The sequence below is a fragment of the Syngnathus leptorhynchus genome, chromosome 1, assembly GCF_054491065.1.
Source record: "Syngnathus leptorhynchus isolate UIUO chromosome 1, UIUO_Slep, whole genome shotgun sequence".
In the NCBI taxonomy this organism is placed as follows: domain Eukaryota; kingdom Metazoa; phylum Chordata; class Actinopteri; order Syngnathiformes; family Syngnathidae; genus Syngnathus; species Syngnathus leptorhynchus.
Window position 1 is genome coordinate 4177626 of NC_141195.1, and position 18596 is coordinate 4196221.

At 39.1% G+C, this 18596-nt stretch overlaps 1 protein-coding gene across 1 annotated transcript; it reads left to right on the forward strand.

Moving 5' to 3' along the window:
* The first annotated feature begins 2708 nt into the window (after positions 1–2708).
* LOC147061449 (oxysterol-binding protein-related protein 2-like) lies at positions 2709–18504 on the forward strand. Its single transcript, XM_085912552.1, has 14 exons — positions 2709–2804; positions 10927–11073; positions 11144–11264; positions 12826–12901; positions 13535–13669; positions 14585–14682; positions 14758–14940; positions 15048–15155; positions 15305–15394; positions 15507–15627; positions 15773–15898; positions 15979–16102; positions 16487–16577; positions 17027–18504. Exons 2-14 carry the CDS (start codon positions 11037–11039, stop codon positions 17127–17129), a joined length of 1413 nt encoding a protein of 470 aa, XP_085768678.1. The 5' UTR covers positions 2709–2804; positions 10927–11036; the 3' UTR covers positions 17130–18504.
* The last annotated feature ends 92 nt before the right edge of the window (positions 18505–18596 follow it).

The window sequence follows — 18596 nt, forward strand, 5'->3', positions numbered from 1 at the left end:
AGTTTATGGGAATTAAATAAAAAGGGAGTTAGTGCAAAGACATCAAAATGAAAGCGATGTGGCTGAACCGAGACAAAAGTCGGTCTCAAAGGCAAAGGCATAAATAATCATGCAGTTCATTGAACTCATCTGTCCATGACCTCATCATACAGGTATGAATGTTTCTGTCATATTAAGAGCTGGTCCTCGTTGTGTTGCATATTTTTATGTCATTATAATTTTTGATGGCACATGAGCACGTACGCACCCCAGTACTTTGGCTTTTAGAAATACTTTACCATTCAGTAATGGTGACAAATGGATGTAAATATTACTAAATAAGAAGACCACTTGATTTTTCACTGTTTTGTTGAGGTTAAAAGGGACACATTATAAAGATGCTATCCTTGCATGTTAGAGCTTGAGGAATTGTCAAGCTTTCAATTTTGTTGTGTTGGTAATAATGAGCTGCATCAGCCATGTTGCTGCTGCCACAATATATGCCACAACAACAACAACATACACTTTCCTTCCCTCATTTCAATTTTTAGTTTTTCTCTGAATGCATTTTCTATAGCATTTGTTTATAACATCCGAGTTGTTAATCTGTTGTTGTTTTTCTTGTTTTTAAAAATAGATTTACTATCTGCTTTCAGCCACATCCCTCTGAAAACAAAAATGAACATTTCAACAAAGTGGCATTTCACAATAAAACATAGAAATATTTTCTTTTTACTTTCTACGTACACACTCAAAAATGTCCCTCAGTTTTGCAATGCCTCAAGGCAATTTACAACATTTCTCATGCATCAACTATTGTTGTATGCTAAAATAATATAATAATTTATCCCCCTAATTGTAGTGTTGTTGAACATCTTCACATTATCCCTCTGAGACAGACCCGAGGGGTTCTGAAGCTGTCTATGCGACTCATAGAGAAAGTGTCTCACGTGGCCTCTTTATCTGGCAAAACAAGTTGTGCTCCATCCCTTGGTGATGTATAAGATGGCCAATATAATGTGTTAAGTCACAATTGCAAAATTCCACATGCTACACCAGTTCCCCATCCCTTGATTATAGAGTTAAGGTTTTAATGGGTTGAGGTTTGGGTTCAATTTACAAAAAAAATAAAAAATAACTTCTGGGTCGGCCCAATTTTCAACACAACATTTACGTAAAAAGGTGTACTACAATTTCACATTCAATACATTGAAGGAATGCATTAGTTCCTAGAACATGCAAACTCCACACAAGAAGGCCAGAGCCCTGCATCAAACCCTGCACCTCTGAACTGGCAGAAGTTTTAACTAGTGCCCCAGAGCACCGCCTGAAATCCAAATTATTTGTCGTAAATAAGTCATACTTTTTGGTGCAATTAATCCATACTGGGTAATTTTTTGACCTCATACGGCTCAGTCAATGTTCTGGGCTCTAGCACTGTAGTTGGCTCAGTGGTGTGAAGCTAGTGTTGTCCCCTGCGGTTCTATCTTGTTAAGAATATTGGATCTTCTGTATTAACTAATTTATTCAACTTTTATTTTATTTACTTTTAACTTGTTGGTAAAGTTTTTTTTTCAAATTAGTGTATTATTCAAGAGGTACACTTTCACTCAATTATGTAAAGACATGCTTAAAACATACTAGTCATTTCCAATGATGTTCACGATAAGAAACATATTTTTCCTTTCTTTTTTGAGACAGACTCTTGCAGTTGAATTCCCCGTGAGCATATTTGTGTTTTCTGCATGTTGGTGTAAGCATATTTATGTGTTGTGTTTGATTGCCTCTTTGTGCGTCTGAATCAATGCATGGTTTTGAATGGAGACCATTCATTGTTGCTGCCTAATGTTCTGTCCATCCCTTTCTGTTCTCTTTTCACTTCTTTTCGTCACAATATCATGTTTTTTGCACAACAATTGTTGAACAAAAATGTTTTTTTTGTATTTCTTGTACTGCCTGCAACAACATGAAAGCATCACATTGAACTACAACATCATTCAGATATGTAGCAGCATTGTTCTAAATGTGTGAGTCCAAATAGAAAATGAAAATATTAAATCATGGCTGATGAAAACATCACAAAATCTTTATTTAGTATGTCACCATTGTCATTTAAAAAAAACATTCCAGGCAGAAGAAAAAAAAATACATAAAAGCAAATTCACCTAGTTCTGTATGCTGTTGTACACAGACAAATACAAAATTTTAGAAAATATTTCATCCCATCTATGTAGGTCATACACATTTTTTTTTAAAAGAGACGTGCTTGCACAATCTCTGGCAAGATTCATTGTTGATGATAGATTAGAAAACAAATTAACATCCACGTTTTCTCATTAGCAAAAAGGCCTCTGCAAAATTTATTTTTATTGAATCCCCCCTATTTTTAAAGTGAAACAAAAGTCGACATAAATATAAAGTACAGAATATTTAGCTTAGGTATAGTTATTTGGTATTTGTACTCTATTTAGATGCGCGTATCAGTCAAATCAACCAGGAAAGATGGAACACATTTTCCACAGTATTTTTTTTTTTTTTATTATTATATATATTTTTTTATTTCGTTCGGGATGTGTCTGTGACCTGCCTGCTATTGCACCACATTATGATGCTGCTCCCACCCACTTCGTTCTTGCTACCGACATGTCTTGTCATTGGACAGCGTGCTCCCACCCACGGGCATGATTGGCTGTCTATTATGTCAGTCCTTCCTTCCATTGCCTTCCCCGCGGCTAGCCACTTCCGCTTCTGTGTCAGACCCAAAGCTCAACTGCAAGTTCTTTCTCGGGACTTGTCAAAGAGTTTACACTCCCCACGCGATCCTGGTAAGACGTGTTTTCATGGCGTCTCTTTTCCGTCTTTATATATTTTTAGGTGTCATGGCTGATCATCTTATGGTCTGTTATCTCAGATATGGACGCTTCTGTACTAGGTAGCTTTCTTCACTTTTAGCCGCAACGCTAACGTGAATGCTAGCTGTCACTATGATGTCCTGTCAGTGTTGGATCGGACATTTGGCTGGCCAATATCGTTATGATAAAGTATAACTCTTTAAGTTGTTCGTCGGGAATTCATACCACGTAGACAACTGAAGTCTGATCGCGGTGATGATGTGTTAGCTAGATGAATTGTTGTACAGTACTTGCTAATGATAGCAGCCAACTCAGCATTTGGGACAGTCACAGTGTTTTTTTTTTTGTTTGTTTGTTTTTTGTTTTTTGTCTTTAGGCAACACTGAATGGAGGTTGTTGGCCGCTGTTGATAAATCCGATGATGGCATACACTGATTGTCTATAAGTTTAAGTTTAGATCCGTTCAACGTCAAGTGTGAGATAAGCCCCAAGTTGGAAATGGGACAGAATGTGCTATAGATTGATGTAGATTTGCACGAATTGCACTGATCTGCGTGGGAACATCTGCGTTATTATCTCAAGCGTGTTGGTTAAAATTTCCTCCCATGGAATTTTACCGCCTCAGCAATGCCTGTTCAACTTGTGACCTCCTCCATTAAAATCTACATCTGACCCGCAGAAAACCCATTGTTTTCATTTTGTAGGAGGTTTATTGTGGGTAATTGACACTGAAGTCCATTGGGAAGTTATTTTACTGTACCTAGAAACCCGCACACACTGTTGCAACCATTATGTGTGGACAGTACTAAGTAAAGCCTGCATGTTTTAACGACTTGTTTACTTTGTAACAGTTTATCAAATAAAACATCTCAATTTGTTTTTAGCAGACTACCTAGTTCATGGAGAATGGCGAACAGACAGCTCCAATAATACCACAGTGAAGCAATGGGTTAAAATAAATTCTTTTATATACCCTTTATCCACCTCTTTAACATTCTCTGGGCTCTTCTTGGGCTTTGGCACCACACTCTACAAAGTTTGAGGGGAATGTTTTATGACCTACTCCTTGCTATTTTACACTGGCAAAATGATAGCAGTGATAATTGTCTTCTATCAACAACAAAGAAACAAAGCTAATTATTTTGTATTCTATTATCAAGGGCATATTTCTTGATGTGGTCTTAACTGACTACAGCGGCTGCGATGTCTAGGAAAGTCATTTATTTGTGCAAGTTCATTTTTCCAAACATTTCCATGATCTTTATATCATTTATGGGCTGGGCTATATGACCTAAAAATTAATACCATAGTATAAATGGATTCCCTCCCTGGTAATAGTATAGCTCACAACATAGTGTGTGTGTGTTAAGCTTTTCATTGTGCCACATAAATGCCTGATCCCAATTTTGCTTTTTAATGTGTCGGCATTATGTAGAAAATGTGCATTTTCACTCGCAAATTGCAATTTGAATCTGCCTATTTCGAGCCTTGGTCATCAGACTGTGATTTAAGTAGAGAAAACTCAAAGTATTAAATTTCTAAACATAATTTTTTTATGATTTGTTCTTTATGAAATTTGTACTGGCCCAGTTGGCCCAGTGTCAATGAACTTTGCGAAGCCTCACACAATCAGGCTGTGGCTCAGCAGCAATAATGCAAGATATTGTCAAACTGGGAGAAGATGTTAAAATATTTTCCTTTGAACATGGTAGTGAAGACTAGAAGACCTCTTGAATTATCTCTCCATAATGAATCAATGTCAAATGTCCAATTAGGCCACAATAGGAACGCTTTTTGGAAGGGAGTTATACTGTATATTTGTTCTTGGATCAATGGTTACTACTACTTGAGTGGCAGAATTTGTTCTCCAATTATTGTTGACGTGTGGTTAAAATTTTGGGACAAGAAAGACATTTTGCAAACGCATGTTCTCAAGGCCACATTTCAACAGATTTCAGTCGAATTTTGCAGCAGTAGCCAAACTAATGGGCACGTGTGTGACAGATGTCAATGTCAAATATTCTTCAAATGTTAACTTTTTGTGAGTGGGGTCTGTGATTGAAGGCTGTCTGACTACCACATGTTCCCATAAATGCCATAGGAATTTTTTATACTATTAATATTAAGACATAAATATTTTCTTAGTTGCTGATTGATTAGGTGTAGTTGTCATTTTACATTTGAATAAAGTACAGTCTGGCATTTCCTTCATAAATATATAATTCCAATCAAATACGATTCAATATATGTGCCTCAATATATTTTAAAGTGACATAATTGGATTCGCCTTAATTTGATGCATTCGCGTCTTTCAAATCAAAAGTGATGTTCCGTTTCAATTATTTTGTTACGTTCTCTTTAATCTGTTTTTGGGAAAGAAATAACAGGCAATTTTGTGCACACAGTCAGTTTATTTTGTTTGTCCCAAAGTGTCCCATTGTGTAACCACCCTGGTTTAAGATGAAGCACTAAGCATCCGAGAAACTACTAATTGCTGCGTGATAAAATCTATTATCAGTCATTGATGCCTCTATGAACTTCTTTGTCAGTTGTTGCGTGGTTTAACCTTAACCTTTGTAAACTGGAAAGTGATTCAATACCTTAGCGGTATTACTCACAAGCTATCCAAAACTCATTCCCCCACACTTTTTTTTTTTTTTAAATATATATACAGTGTTCGCCCCAAGCAGAGTCTATCTTAAGGCAAATGGTCCAAATTGTGGAAATGTAATGTATTAGTAATTAGGGATGGTCATCATGACGAGAAAAAAAACGAGAAAACTGAAATTTGCTGAACAAAATTGTTTTATAAAAATGAAATGTGCCAATTCGCACAGAACATTTCATTAATTATGCTCGTGGGTCTGTGCGCGTGTGAGTAATCAAGCATCCTTTTCTAAATGAATGGATATCCTTCTGCATAAGACACATGACTTCAGGAACACTTTGAGGCATTTTGCCACATTCTGTAAAAAGCCAGTTTAGAAGTAATTAGTCATCAGAATGGACTCGCAGCGCGATTCAGTTTCCTGGAACAGTGTTTCAAAAGTGACTTCAAAACTTGATTTTTTTTGTTTATTTTTCCTCCCGGCCTTATTTGATCCTGAGCAAGATGAGTCTGTTTTTCAATAAAGCTTGGCAGTCAGGTTTACTTCGGAAATGACAGGATGTGCCTGGAGAAACTTGTCAACAATCTCTTACATTGCACAGTTGCTTTTTCTGACATTGGATTGCAGTTAGGGGTGGGACGGTACCGATATCAGGTATTGGGCTGATACTTGCTTCATTTTTAAGGTATTGGGTCAAGTAGTACCAAGTACGAGTAAATCTGACGATACCAGCTATAAAGTATCAAAAAACTATTTAGGTATGACAAAACTTATATAGCAAGTTATAGAAAGGATTACAGACTTAACTGACATCCTGCTAATATTCTCAACGTAACTATCTGACATGCCAGTTGAGTAACTCTTGATTATAGCTCTTCCTAAATCACAAGCTTGGTCTTTTGATTGTAGGTTAAATATGTGAGGTCACACTTAATTTGCGGGCGACTGACATTCATTCTCTCTTTACAAATCTTGTGATTTTGTTGCTCATGTGAAATGGACTTGTGGTACGTTTCTCGGTAGGTGCGTGTGAGGGGAAGAAAGATGTGTGTATGTTCTGTCTCTGCTCAGTATTAACTGGTCTTTTAGCGCTCAATATCTTGACTCTGTTTTCTTTTTGCCACCTTATTTTATTTTTCATCACCACATTTACAAGTCTAGTTTGGTCTTTACTGGATTTAACTGGATTTGTTTTTAGAGGAAAAACAAAACTTTAAAAAAGTGATAATAAATAAAAAATAAATAAATGATAACAAAATAAAATAAAATAAAAAATATAAATTGGCTTTTAAATTACCCATCAGTGAATTGGGACGTTGACAGTCATGACTTGTTGACGAACCTTGGCAGCCCTAGTGCTAATCGCTTTCCATTCGTAACAAGGCTTCTATTTTAGGTCAAACAATATATAATTTTCCAATCATTCACACTGTTTATTGATTTCATGAAGGAGGGAACATCCTGCCCTAACCTTTTCTTCTTGGACATGGATCTAGGTTAGAGATCAGCCGCTGATGACTTCCTTTTTGTCCTAATGAGAACTTTTTGTCACCGCCTTTTGTTCATAACAACAGTAGTGACTTCATTATAAAATCACAGTGTCTGGTCATCGCGTTGCCTAAGATGTTATTGGGCAGAATTTTCATTAGACATACAGTACAATTTCTAAATCAAACGTGAAAGCATCATATTGTTCAAAATGTCAGAGTATCAGTCATCACTCCTTGTATTTATTTACCATGTGAGTTCTGTCACAATAAAAATGTCACACCACTTTCTTTTTTTTCTTTTTGTCCTTTTAGCCTTATACATCTAGAATATGCTGCTTGGATTAGGGAGGGAGCAAAATCATGTGATTCCATTGTGTGATTAAAGTCTGTTCGGATAGTTGCAGTTAGAGATGCAAAGAGATGATAAACATATCCTTAGTATACTGACCAAAGTGATTACGGTTGTCGAAATTATGCTGATTGCGGGAATAAATGTGGTGTACCTAAACCACTATCGTAAATTTTTAGTTAAAAAATAATGAAACCTCAGAAACTGTATGCATTGTGTGCATATAACCCACAGCAACTAGAATTAATTTTAATGAATGCAAAAGTCCAAGAAAATAAGGTGTTTTCAGGTGCTGGAAAGTGCTGTTATCATGTGCAGCCAATAAATATAGATTATGTATGAGGCTGCCAACTGTGACATCAAAAGTGCACTTTATTTCAAATGCTGTGATTGGATTTGTGATACACACCATTTTAAATTTTAAACTTCCTAAATATATCGAAGATTAGATATTTACATACAAGTCATAATGTCCACAAATATCATATTTGTAGAGTACAGAAGTTAGAATTTATACTACAGGGTAGAGATGCACCGATCCGACTTTTTCAGTTCCGATACCGATACCGATGCCTTGGCTTTGCGTATCGGTCGATACCCGATACCGATCCGATATTATGCTTGACTTAATACATACCTCTACATGTGGAACAGAAAAGACTAAAGGCAATGGCATCAGGCATGACTACACAGTTCTTTCCTAAGACAAAATGTAACAAGATAAAGCAGATTAATGCAATGAACTTTGTATTAAAACAAAAATTGTGCAACAGCAGCAATAAAGTGTATCAGCATTTAAATTCAAGACAAACTTCTTAAAAAAAATACAAATGTCGCAGTTTAGAAAGGGTGATCAAGCACACTAACCAAATATTAAAAGAAATAGTAACATGTAAACATTAGGTGCCGTTTCACACCACTCATGACCTGTTGATGCTCTAAATGCTCATTTAGGCAGCAATGAGAAGTGCTCCCTGAAAACAAGTGCTCTGAAACTTGTGCAGTCTCACCCTCTCATTAATGCTCACTTAAGCAGCAATGACAAATTCTTTGTCAAGAAGACAAGCATTTCTGCTCTGTCTGCAGTCAGTCTGTTTTGCTTGTCATTCACAGTGTTGGAAACTGTGCTGAACAATCGCTCACTTTCCACACCAGTGCAGGGGGCACAAAGATACTTTTTGGCAGTAGCAGCAAGATCAGGTAGCCGATGTTTGTTGGCTTCCCAGTAATTGTATGGGCTGTCTGATGCAGTGATGGTTTTCTCAGCTAAATATTCATTCAGTTGAACTGCAGGGCTTGAGCTGCTTGCTGCACTTGCATCCTCACTCTCCTCCAAAATTTGCTCAAATGCTTCCATGAAACTGCTCTTGCTTGGAGCTGCTACTGCTTCTGCTGCAGTCTCCATCCGAGGGGCCTTCTCTGGTCGCTGTGAAGCCTCTGCTGCTCCTGCTGTGCTGGTCAAGCCCCTGTCTTCAAGCTCCTTCAGCAGTGCATCTTTTGCATGCTTGGTAGAAGTCTCACTTGTAAAGTATCTGAAATAGACATAGAACAGCTTAGGTGTCTATAACTTTCATATTGCCATACTTGGTATCTGTTATATAAAAGCAATAGCTCACTTCAGACCGTAATATGTTGTGATTATATCACAGCTAATAGCTCACGGCCTGTTGAGTATGTTAGCTTAAAATATCTTACCTGTCCTTATATCTTGGGTCCAACAAAGTGGACAAGGCGTACAGAGGCTCATCTTCTACTGAGTCAAAACGTTGTTTGACAGCTTGGAGCAGGGTCTTTTTCATCGTTTTAATGCCAGCATCTGCCTCATCTTCCTTGGTCAGGATGCGGTTGAGGACAGTGATGGCTGGAATGACATCAGCAGTGGAGGCGGTGGATGAGCTTATTTTCCTGGTCAGCTCTTCAAATGGTTCCAAAACAGTGCTAGTTTTCTCCAGCAAGGCCCACTGGTTAGCAGTCAGTGTTGTGGGCAGATCATAATCCACAACATAGGCACCTAGTGTGCGCTTCTGTTCCAGCAGACTCTGTATCATGAAGTAGGTGCTGTTCCATCTTGTTCTGACGTCTTGTTGTAAGCGTTTAGGTTGCATTTGCATCTGGAGTTGGACGTCATATAGCCGTGAATAAGCAAGTGGAGAATGTTTGAAATGTTTCACAATCTGTCGGCCGTTTGCAATCGCATCGCTCACACTTCGCTGAGACAGTAGCCCTTCGTTAACAACGAGTTGTAGTGTGTGAGCAAAACAGCCCAAGCTGCACACCCCCATCTTTTCCATGGCCTTTTTCATATTGCTGGCATTGTCCCTGAGAATGACATGCACTTTGTTGAGCGGAATATTCCATTTATCAAGCATTGCCTTAATGGCAGTCGAAATTGTGTCACCGTTGTGTGCTCCGGGGAAGTTTTTAGCTTGCAGCACGGCACTGCGAGGGGTGTGATTCCTGTCTAACCAGTGCACAGTTAAACTCAACATAGACATGGGGCACACTTCCGAGCTCCAGATATCAGTTGTGAAGCTCATGGCATCTACATCTCTTAATTCTTGTGACAAGTGTTCGCATACTTTCTCTTTCTCATACATTTCTGACAGTGCGGTCTCAGAAAAATACTTGCGCGATGGCAAATTGTACCGTGGCTCCAGGTGCTCAAGTAAACGTCGGAAGCCGTCGTTTTCAACAACACTCATCGGTTGTCCATCCAAAACTATGAATTCCAGCACTTTCTCTGTAATTCTCATAGCTTTTGCGCTATTGCCTGGGAATTTCTCCCGTCTTTGCAGTGCATCTGCTAACGTTAACTGTGTAGGTCCACTTCCCGCTCGCTTTGATTTGCCCAACTGCTGGAACTCCTGGTGCTCCGTTGCGTGGTGTTTCTGGAGATGCTTAATTAAATTGGTAGTACTATAACTAGCAGTACTACCACCACCCCTGGCAACATTAGCTTTGCAGACATTAAAAACTGCCGTCGAGGTAGTTGGCGTGTTTAGTTTAAAATACCTCCACACAGCTGACTCTTTCGTTCGCTCCATGTTTGCGTTTGTTTAGAAAACGCTCGTGGTATGCGGCACACGTGCTGCTGACGTATGACGTAGCCCGCGTCCCAATAGGTTAAATTAATATATTAGATATAATTAATAATAATTAATAGATTAGATATAGATCGGCTCACAGATCGGCTGCATTTTCCCGTTACCCGATCCATCTATTTTGTTGATATCGGGGCCGATATCCGATCCAGATATCGGATCGGTGCATCTCTACTACAGGGTATTTGCAATGTCATGTAATCCACAAATTATACTCACAGGCACAAATTAATACACAGACACCCACAAAAATCTTGTGTGAAATATTCTTTTTTTTTTTTTTTTTTTTCCCCTGTCACTTAGTCAGGTCAGAATTTCTTTTCTCATGTTGCTTTTCAACAACTACTTTTGTCTCCACATATTTCTATTTCTTCCTTGCCTCAAAAAGCAAATCAATATGTTCAATAACATCGTTTTGGCTAACATTCACCTTCATCAACAGCAGACATTAACTGGTGTGCTTCTTCTTCCTCCATAAGCATCCATCCTAAGCATTTTGTGGAAACCAAGCACAAATACTGTGCTGTTGCTGTTGTTACGATCCAGTGGGAACCTTGGCCGACCATTTTCTATCCAGAAGAACACTCAGAGGTTGTCATCAGAGGGACCATGTGTTAGAGGTTGACCAGTCAACAGTCAGATTTGTCAGACAGAAGATGAGCAATGAGGAGGAGTTCTTCGACGCCGTTACAGGTCAGTGCCTAGTGTCTGTTTAGTTGCCATGTTACCATATCTACGTTGTTGTGATTATTATGCTTCACAGGCCTAGATTCGGACGAGTCATATGAAGGGGTGTCAGAGTCCAGTTACAAAGATGCATTGGTGTTTGATAGCAGCAAGAACAATGGATCAAAGCCACAAGAGAACGGTGTCAAGAAACACAGGTACTGCTGCATTCCTGCAGCACCTTTCAGGCACGCTTGTGTATTTGTAGCTGAGTGAACTCCACCAGAAACCACTCAGTCTGAAACGGGCTTTACTGTCATGGGCATGGGGCATGGTTAAAAATTGTCAAAAATTATTACCTCCAGGTAAGTACATCATTAAGACAGTGGCTGTTCATTCACTTTGATTGGATATTGAAGATTTTGAGGTTCTTGTGGGCAGCCATTGGTAGTTTTGCACTCATACTTGACTTGCTCTCCAGTCCAGGATGTCTGCCTATGCCTACCCTCAGCTAGTTTTGTTGCGCCTTAACCTAACCAACCCCAGACATGACCATGAACAGGCTTGGGGATACAGCATATAGGTGGACGCACAGAGATGCTTGTAGCTTCATACTTTGTGTTCTTGCCTGTGACACTCCAGAGATACGAAAATACAGTGGCAGGTGAAAAGCGTGCTCCGGTTTCTTTTCATTTCCTGCCAAATGGACAAACAAGCTTCCTTTTTCTGATAACAGACCTGTTGGACAGCGTGCTCTGATTATCTCCAAACTTTGTTTGTGCTGATGCATTGTTTAGGCCTGAGCGTACTTATATCTGATAGAGTTGCACAGATACAGTAATCCATCGCCTAACCACATTTTAATTTGTTGTTGAACCTATCCGTTTTTCTTTCGAGAATGCTCTAAGAAGTGACGAGAGGGCGCCAAAACCCTGTCTAGATTGTATTTGCTTGCAAGGCAGTCTATGAAAGTGATGCAACTGGGGTTGAGAGACAAGCTTTGTTGGGTGTGGCGCTCGAAGTTAGGAAAGTGCGCCATGTGCATGATTGTAAACATGCACGTAGCAAACACTTCTGCAAATAAGAGATTCTTTCTTCAAGCTATTTGGCACTCCCAACTGTAATTAACTGTAAAACTGACATGTAAAACAAACGATTACACAAATATTTGCGACCTAAATGCTTTTGTAAAAGCCAGACATGCTAATTAGAATTTAGCATCAATCTTTCAGAAAGAGCAGCAAAACTTGCACGACTGTATTTAATATAATCAACGACGGTGCATGTTCTTTGCAACCATCCACGATTATATTTTGTATTTAGTGTCTAAAAAAAAAAAAACAGCTAAACAATTACACACAATATGGATTCCTGGTCCATTGTTTTACCAAATAAAAGCGGTTTGTCTTAAATGTCTTTCTAATGAATACAAAAATGTCTGCTTTCATGGAGGACTAGAGAAATCAGATAATTATTACTAAAATCACAAGATTCTTTTGTTAAGAAATGGCTCTAAAAATGGCACTTTGATAAGCAATTTGTTGTGCATTTATCGATTGATTTTGACACCTATGGACTGAATGTATTACAAACATGAGGATCAGAGGCCACACATTTGGGAACCCTATGACTTGCTGCGTTTATCTATAAATTAATTAGGAGCCACTAAATGCTGATTGGATCCCAAGTTTCAGATTCGAAAGATGGTCTGCCTCTTTTTTTAATTCTGTTTTCTCTCCACTCATCAATGGTCATTTTATTTCCCTGTTTTCACTCTAGGACGTCATTACCTGCACCCATGTTTTCCAGAAGCACTATTAGTGTCTGGAGTATCCTAAAAAAATGCATCGGAATGGTAGGGATTGGAATGTATCCTATCTTACTCATTGATTATTTTTTTCTACTGAATATGCTCGTCATTCCCAAACTTTTTGTGTTTGTTCCCCACGTTTCTTAACTTTTTTTTTTTTCAACTCAATGACTCCCAAACTTGGTGCAAAGCATCCTCTAACCCACTCAAAAAACCACAAATTTTTAGGAGACAAATGAAACGAATTAAACTAAAACTACAAGAAGATGTACTGTATTCTCGATACATAAGTAAATAAATTGCAAGCAAATTTCATGGGCAGCCTCTTTTTTGTTATTGTTGTTTTTATTCAGACTGCACTAGAGAGGCCATTGACTTCTCAAACATGGTTTTGCACTCACAACTGGTAGGTAACAATAAGCAGTTATCTGTCAAACAGTGTGAAGAAGAGGAGAAAGAAGCACTTTGAATGTGAGTGCTCGAAACAATACCAACAACAAATCAACGTATTTACCCGAGCTATGATTTACTCTTACCGAGGGACAAACAAGTTTGGGAAATGATCATTTCATCATTGTGATTGTGCAAGGAATTACTTTGCATTTCCTAATGCAAAACTGTTAGTGTTGGCAATAAGCCAAGTCATCTCCACACTTCTTATTATGTGTACCTTTTCAGGAACTCTCCAAGATCACAATGCCCATTGTCTTCAACGAGCCCCTCAGCTTCCTGCAGAGAATCACCGAATACATGGAACACACTTACCTCATCAACAGAGCTTGCTTGCTGTCTGACTCCACAGAGCGCATGCAGGTCAGACACTCGGACTACTTTCAAACTGCGTGAACTACTTCACAATTACCACCTTGTGTGTTGTGTATCCCGCTTAAGTTGCATGGATCAGCAGATGTGAAGAAATCAAACACACAAACAGAATTGCAATTGTCTTTTGGACAATTGCCTCCTCATCAACATGATGCAAGATACATCTTGGATGCTTAAACTGAGGCTACAGTGTAACCACTAAGCCATTGTTTAAAAAATAAATAAAAGCATTGCATTTATGAAATCAATTAGCTGCTACAGAGAACTCAACAGTTTACCTACTAACAATAACGTTCCTAAAAGTGGTGCTTGGTTGAAGTTTACTTTACAAATGTCTGAGATGAGTCCGCCTTACATTTTTCATGATGAAGTCAAGCGTTTAATTATTAACCTTTTTTACCTGGTTGAAAAGATTTTGCTTCTCAGCGTACAGTGACATTACATCAGGGCAGTAGACGCCAACTTCATTTTCCACAGCTGGCATCTGTGCGATCTGAGTGATGTTTGTTTTTAACATATTTGTGTCGCATGTTGCATCAACATTGTTTTCTTTTTCTTCAGAAACTTTTGTTCTGTTGGATTCATCCATGGTTTTCTTACCAGGGCTCAACCATCTCAATCTTAGGCCCAAGTGTCTCACATTGGCGGTTGTGGTGCATATTAATCACTTATATTTTAACATTATCAAAGCGCCATAAACTTAATATTTCAATATAATTTGAAAACCAAACGGGCAAAATTACATTTAAAATAGATTTTCCAAAGTCAGGGAGAGCCACAGCCAAAGGATGAGCCGCGGGTTGCAGAAGAGCTTGACTAAATAGCCAAACCTGTGAGAGAAATCTCATTGAAAAAGCTTTCCCGTGAGTGATCTAAACATGTTGTCTATAATTGTTTCTTCAGACTGTTGCTGCATTTGCCGTGTCAGCGGTTGCATCTCAGTGGGAGCGAACTGGAAAACCTTTCAACCCTCTTCTTGGGGAGACTTATGAACTCACCAGGTATAGACATGTACATCTTCACATCTTTTTTTAACATGACTGATTCACCCTTCATGCTCCTGCATGTCTACACAGGGAGGAGCAGGGCTTCCGGCTGCTAGCAGAACAGGTATCCCATCATCCACCAGTGAGTGCCTTCCATGCTGAGAGCCTGGCAGGAGACTATGTATTCCATGGCTCCATATACCCCAAGCTCAAATTCTGGGGGAAGAGTGTTGAGGCAGAGCCCAAAGGGACCATCACTCTCGAGCTACTTAAGTATGTCAAAGAAATGTGGGAGTTACTTTCCTCATCTAAATGTATTCCTTGTGGCAATGTCCCATCTGTGTCTCATGTGTCTTCCTCTTCCTTCTCCTCTATCTAAGGCACAATGAGGCATACACGTGGAGTAACCCTAACTGCTGCGTGCACAACATCATCCTAGGCAAACTATGGATAGAGCAGTATGGCTCAGTAGAAATAGTCAACCACAGGTAAATGGATGTACTGCTCTGCAGTCATGAATAACCTATTATGCCATGAGACATCTTTGTTTTGGTGTGCAACGTGTAACATTTAGGTTGCATACAGTTCACCATAATTTATGGAGAGGTGTTAAATGCTTATACTCTTGTCTACACAGCACTGGAGACAAGTGTGTGTTGAATTTCAAGCCTTGTGGGATGTTTGGCAAAGAGCTGCACAAAGTGGAGGGATACATCCAGGACAAGAGGTTAGCCTTTTTACTTTGTCACCCATTATATGATTTCTAATATGTTGTGTTAAGTTTTCCAAGAAAGCTTGTTTTGTAAGCGGATCTTCCTCATGTGTTTGTCATTGTGCAGTAAAAAGAAGCTTTGTGTCATCTATGGGAAGTGGACGGAGTGCATGTGGAGTATTGATCCTCTGTCCTACGAGGCTCACAAAAAGGCAGAGAAGAAAGGAGACAACAGGAAGCAAAAACGTGTAAATTGATTAATTGAGTCAGAATCACACGAGTCTCTTTTCTCTTGGGTCGATGCAGAATTCCTCATGAGCATGTTCTTGGTAGAACGGCTAATGTGATGATTAACCATGTGATTTCTCAATCCACACTATTCCCATCCACCAGGAGGAGCCAGTAGGCTCCGAAAATGATGATGCTGATGACATGCCAGAGGTCCAAGAGACCGTGTTGGTCATACCAGGGAGCACCTTGCTCTGGAGGATAGATCCTCGACCGGCTCACTCAGCTCAGGTATTGAAAGGGGCAGGAAGAAAAAAACAATTGTGTGCACAAAATCTCAACAAATTCTTTGTACTTCTCTCTATGTTCAGATGTACAACTTCACCAACTTTGCATTGTCCCTCAACGAGCTGGAGCCAGGCATGGAGGCCATTTTGGCCCCGACAGACTGTCGCTTCAGACCTGACATTCGAGCCATGGAGAATGGCAAAATGGGTAATTGCATTGTCTACAACCAGCTAGTGTTTTGTTGGGCTCTGTTTGGCATTGTTTTAGCAAAAAGAAATGCCTCTGGCTTTGAGAACTCTGCTCTATCCCCCCCCCCCTGTGTGGAATTTGCATGTTCTTTGTCCATGAGTGCAAGTTTGAATGCTTGTTTGTCTATAAGCAACATGCCATTGACGGGGGACCATTTCACTGGATGGATGGATGGATGGATGGATGGATGGATGGATGGATGGACGGACGGACGGACGGACGGACGGACGGACGAGATTAAGATAATGAAACGCTGTCGCCACCTGCTGTTTGCCTGCATAACTGCCTCATGTCAACGACACAAACGGCTCCACTTTGTGACTCACTCCTGTGATTTTACAGAAGAAGCAAGCCAGGAGAAGGAGAGATTGGAAGAGAAACAACGAGCAGCCAGAAAGCAGAGAGCCAAGAATGAGGAAGAGTGGTCTACAAGGTTTGTGGAGAGTTAATTTGCTTTAGGTCTCTTTCTCTATGTAACACATTCACAGTCTTACTCTGACACACTAACTAGCAATGTGACAAGCAGTTTCCAATTTTGTCAATTGAAAAAAAAAAAGCACTTCAAATGCCTCTAAAATCCTTCATTCAGGGATAAAAACCAAACCCCAATTGCACAAATACATCAACTGCTCACACTGCTATTCTCACCCGTAATATTACCTTTGCACTTGATAACTTACGTTTTTAGGGCAAATGTTGGTGTTTGATGTAATTTGGTCGTCTTGGAATTTTACTAGCAATTGGTGAATATGTTTAACGGAAACGGGGCATTTGAGTCAATGGACGGAAGTGCGCACCAATCAGCTGTTTTTTTCCCATAGTGTGCTGCAAATTAATTTTTGTATGTTAGTGTTTTTCATTCGTTATTTTTTGTCGTTGAAGGTGGTTCCAATTGGGCACCAACCCGAACACTGGTGCCCAGGACTGGAACTACTCAGGTGGTTACTTCAGTAGAAACTACAGAAACCTGCCTGATATCTACTGATGAGACTAGTAGCCTTCACTTTGTTCCCTTTCCACCTCTTCCACACGCCTTGTCATAAGCTGGAGGGACACGTTTAAAATGTAACCCTTCACTATTGCACACATCCAGCGCAGATAGGAAAGACTTACAAACAGAGGCCTCTCTTGCACAGTTGACTCATCTTGACTTGCTCGCTTCTTCCCCATAAAGGATTGTACATCAACTTGAATTGCGTTACCTGTAACTGTTTGCCATCGCTCATTGTTTCTTCCATATATCACTATTGAACGGCCCATGACGGAATATGTGTCATATCAATGCAAAATTGTGTGTACATGGGCTTGAACAACAGAATGAGGAGTATCAAGTGTTGGTACGATATGGCTACCTTGCTGTCAAGAAAACACACACGACTGAATGTTTAAGATGTTGAAAAATTGCCAAATGATTCCATTCCAGTGTAAAAAACAATAAATAAAAAAAAAATTGAGATTATTTTGGTGTAGACACTTAAAGAGAACAACCCTAATTGGTAATGTGACACCTTGTCTTCTACATTATGCAGCAGATTCAATAAGGATAAATTAAATCCTTATTTTACATTCCAAGTGAAAATGTTGTAAAAATGTAAAAATAATATAATTATAATAATAAAAAAATAAAAAAGCTCAGCTCTTGTGCTGACTGGTCGTAATAGTGAAGAAATTTCAAACAGCTAAAGCAAGAAAATCTGGACAATGGTTGTTTTTGTTTGACTATTGCATACTGTAAAACGCAGACATGAATTTTGTTGAACGGTGGCCAAACTCCACGTCTTCCCCCCCCCCCCCCACAGCCTGCCTGTATTTATTTTAGAGCACTTAACCACATGCACCCTTTAGACTTATTTGTACATGTAGTTTCTGTCTGTTACATCTGCCTTTTTCTTTGGCAAAGCCTATGTGAGGTGTAATCAAAACACTAAAGTTGGGTGCAATGTTGAAATGCAGAAAATTTGTATTTAACACAAAATGGTACAAGGCCCTCCTTCATTAACGCACATAGCAACATTTGAACCGTCAAGGTCAAAAGGGTTTTTGTTGTTGTTTATTTTCTGTTTGTTTGCTTTTGCTATTTCTCCCATTTCCTTTGTTGAATTTTATCCCCTGCTTCTCTTGGACTATCTGTGATTGTTGTTGTTTGTGTACTCGTGTTACACAGAGGTAATCACATGCAAAATGAATGACACATTATTTTGTGCAATTGATTTATTTTTATAGTATTTAAAGCATTTTCTTTGGTGTGGACATACCACCAGATGTTTTATTTTTTGGTGGGGGACCATATAGGCATACTGTGGACAGCTTGATGGAGTCATGGACAAGAGAATGTCTACTAATAAAATCCTTAATTTCAATTATGGATGGTGACTTTTTTTGTTTTCAACAAAGTTTATATGAAAAAGCAGAGAAAATGTTTTGCCCCAACAGAAAATATTTATATTTGCTA

Bases quoted from the DNA above. Each gene is read 5' to 3' on its own strand.
- LOC147061449 (XM_085912552.1), top strand. From the start codon at position 11,037: ATGAGCAATGAGGAGGAGTTCTTCGACGCCGTTACAG. The intron at 14,941-15,047 runs GTATGTCAAAGA...CCTCTATCTAAG, and splicing joins ATCACTCTCGAGCTACTTAA to GCACAATGAGGCATACACGT. The intron at 15,156-15,304 runs GTAAATGGATGT...TTGTCTACACAG, and splicing joins GTAGAAATAGTCAACCACAG to CACTGGAGACAAGTGTGTGT.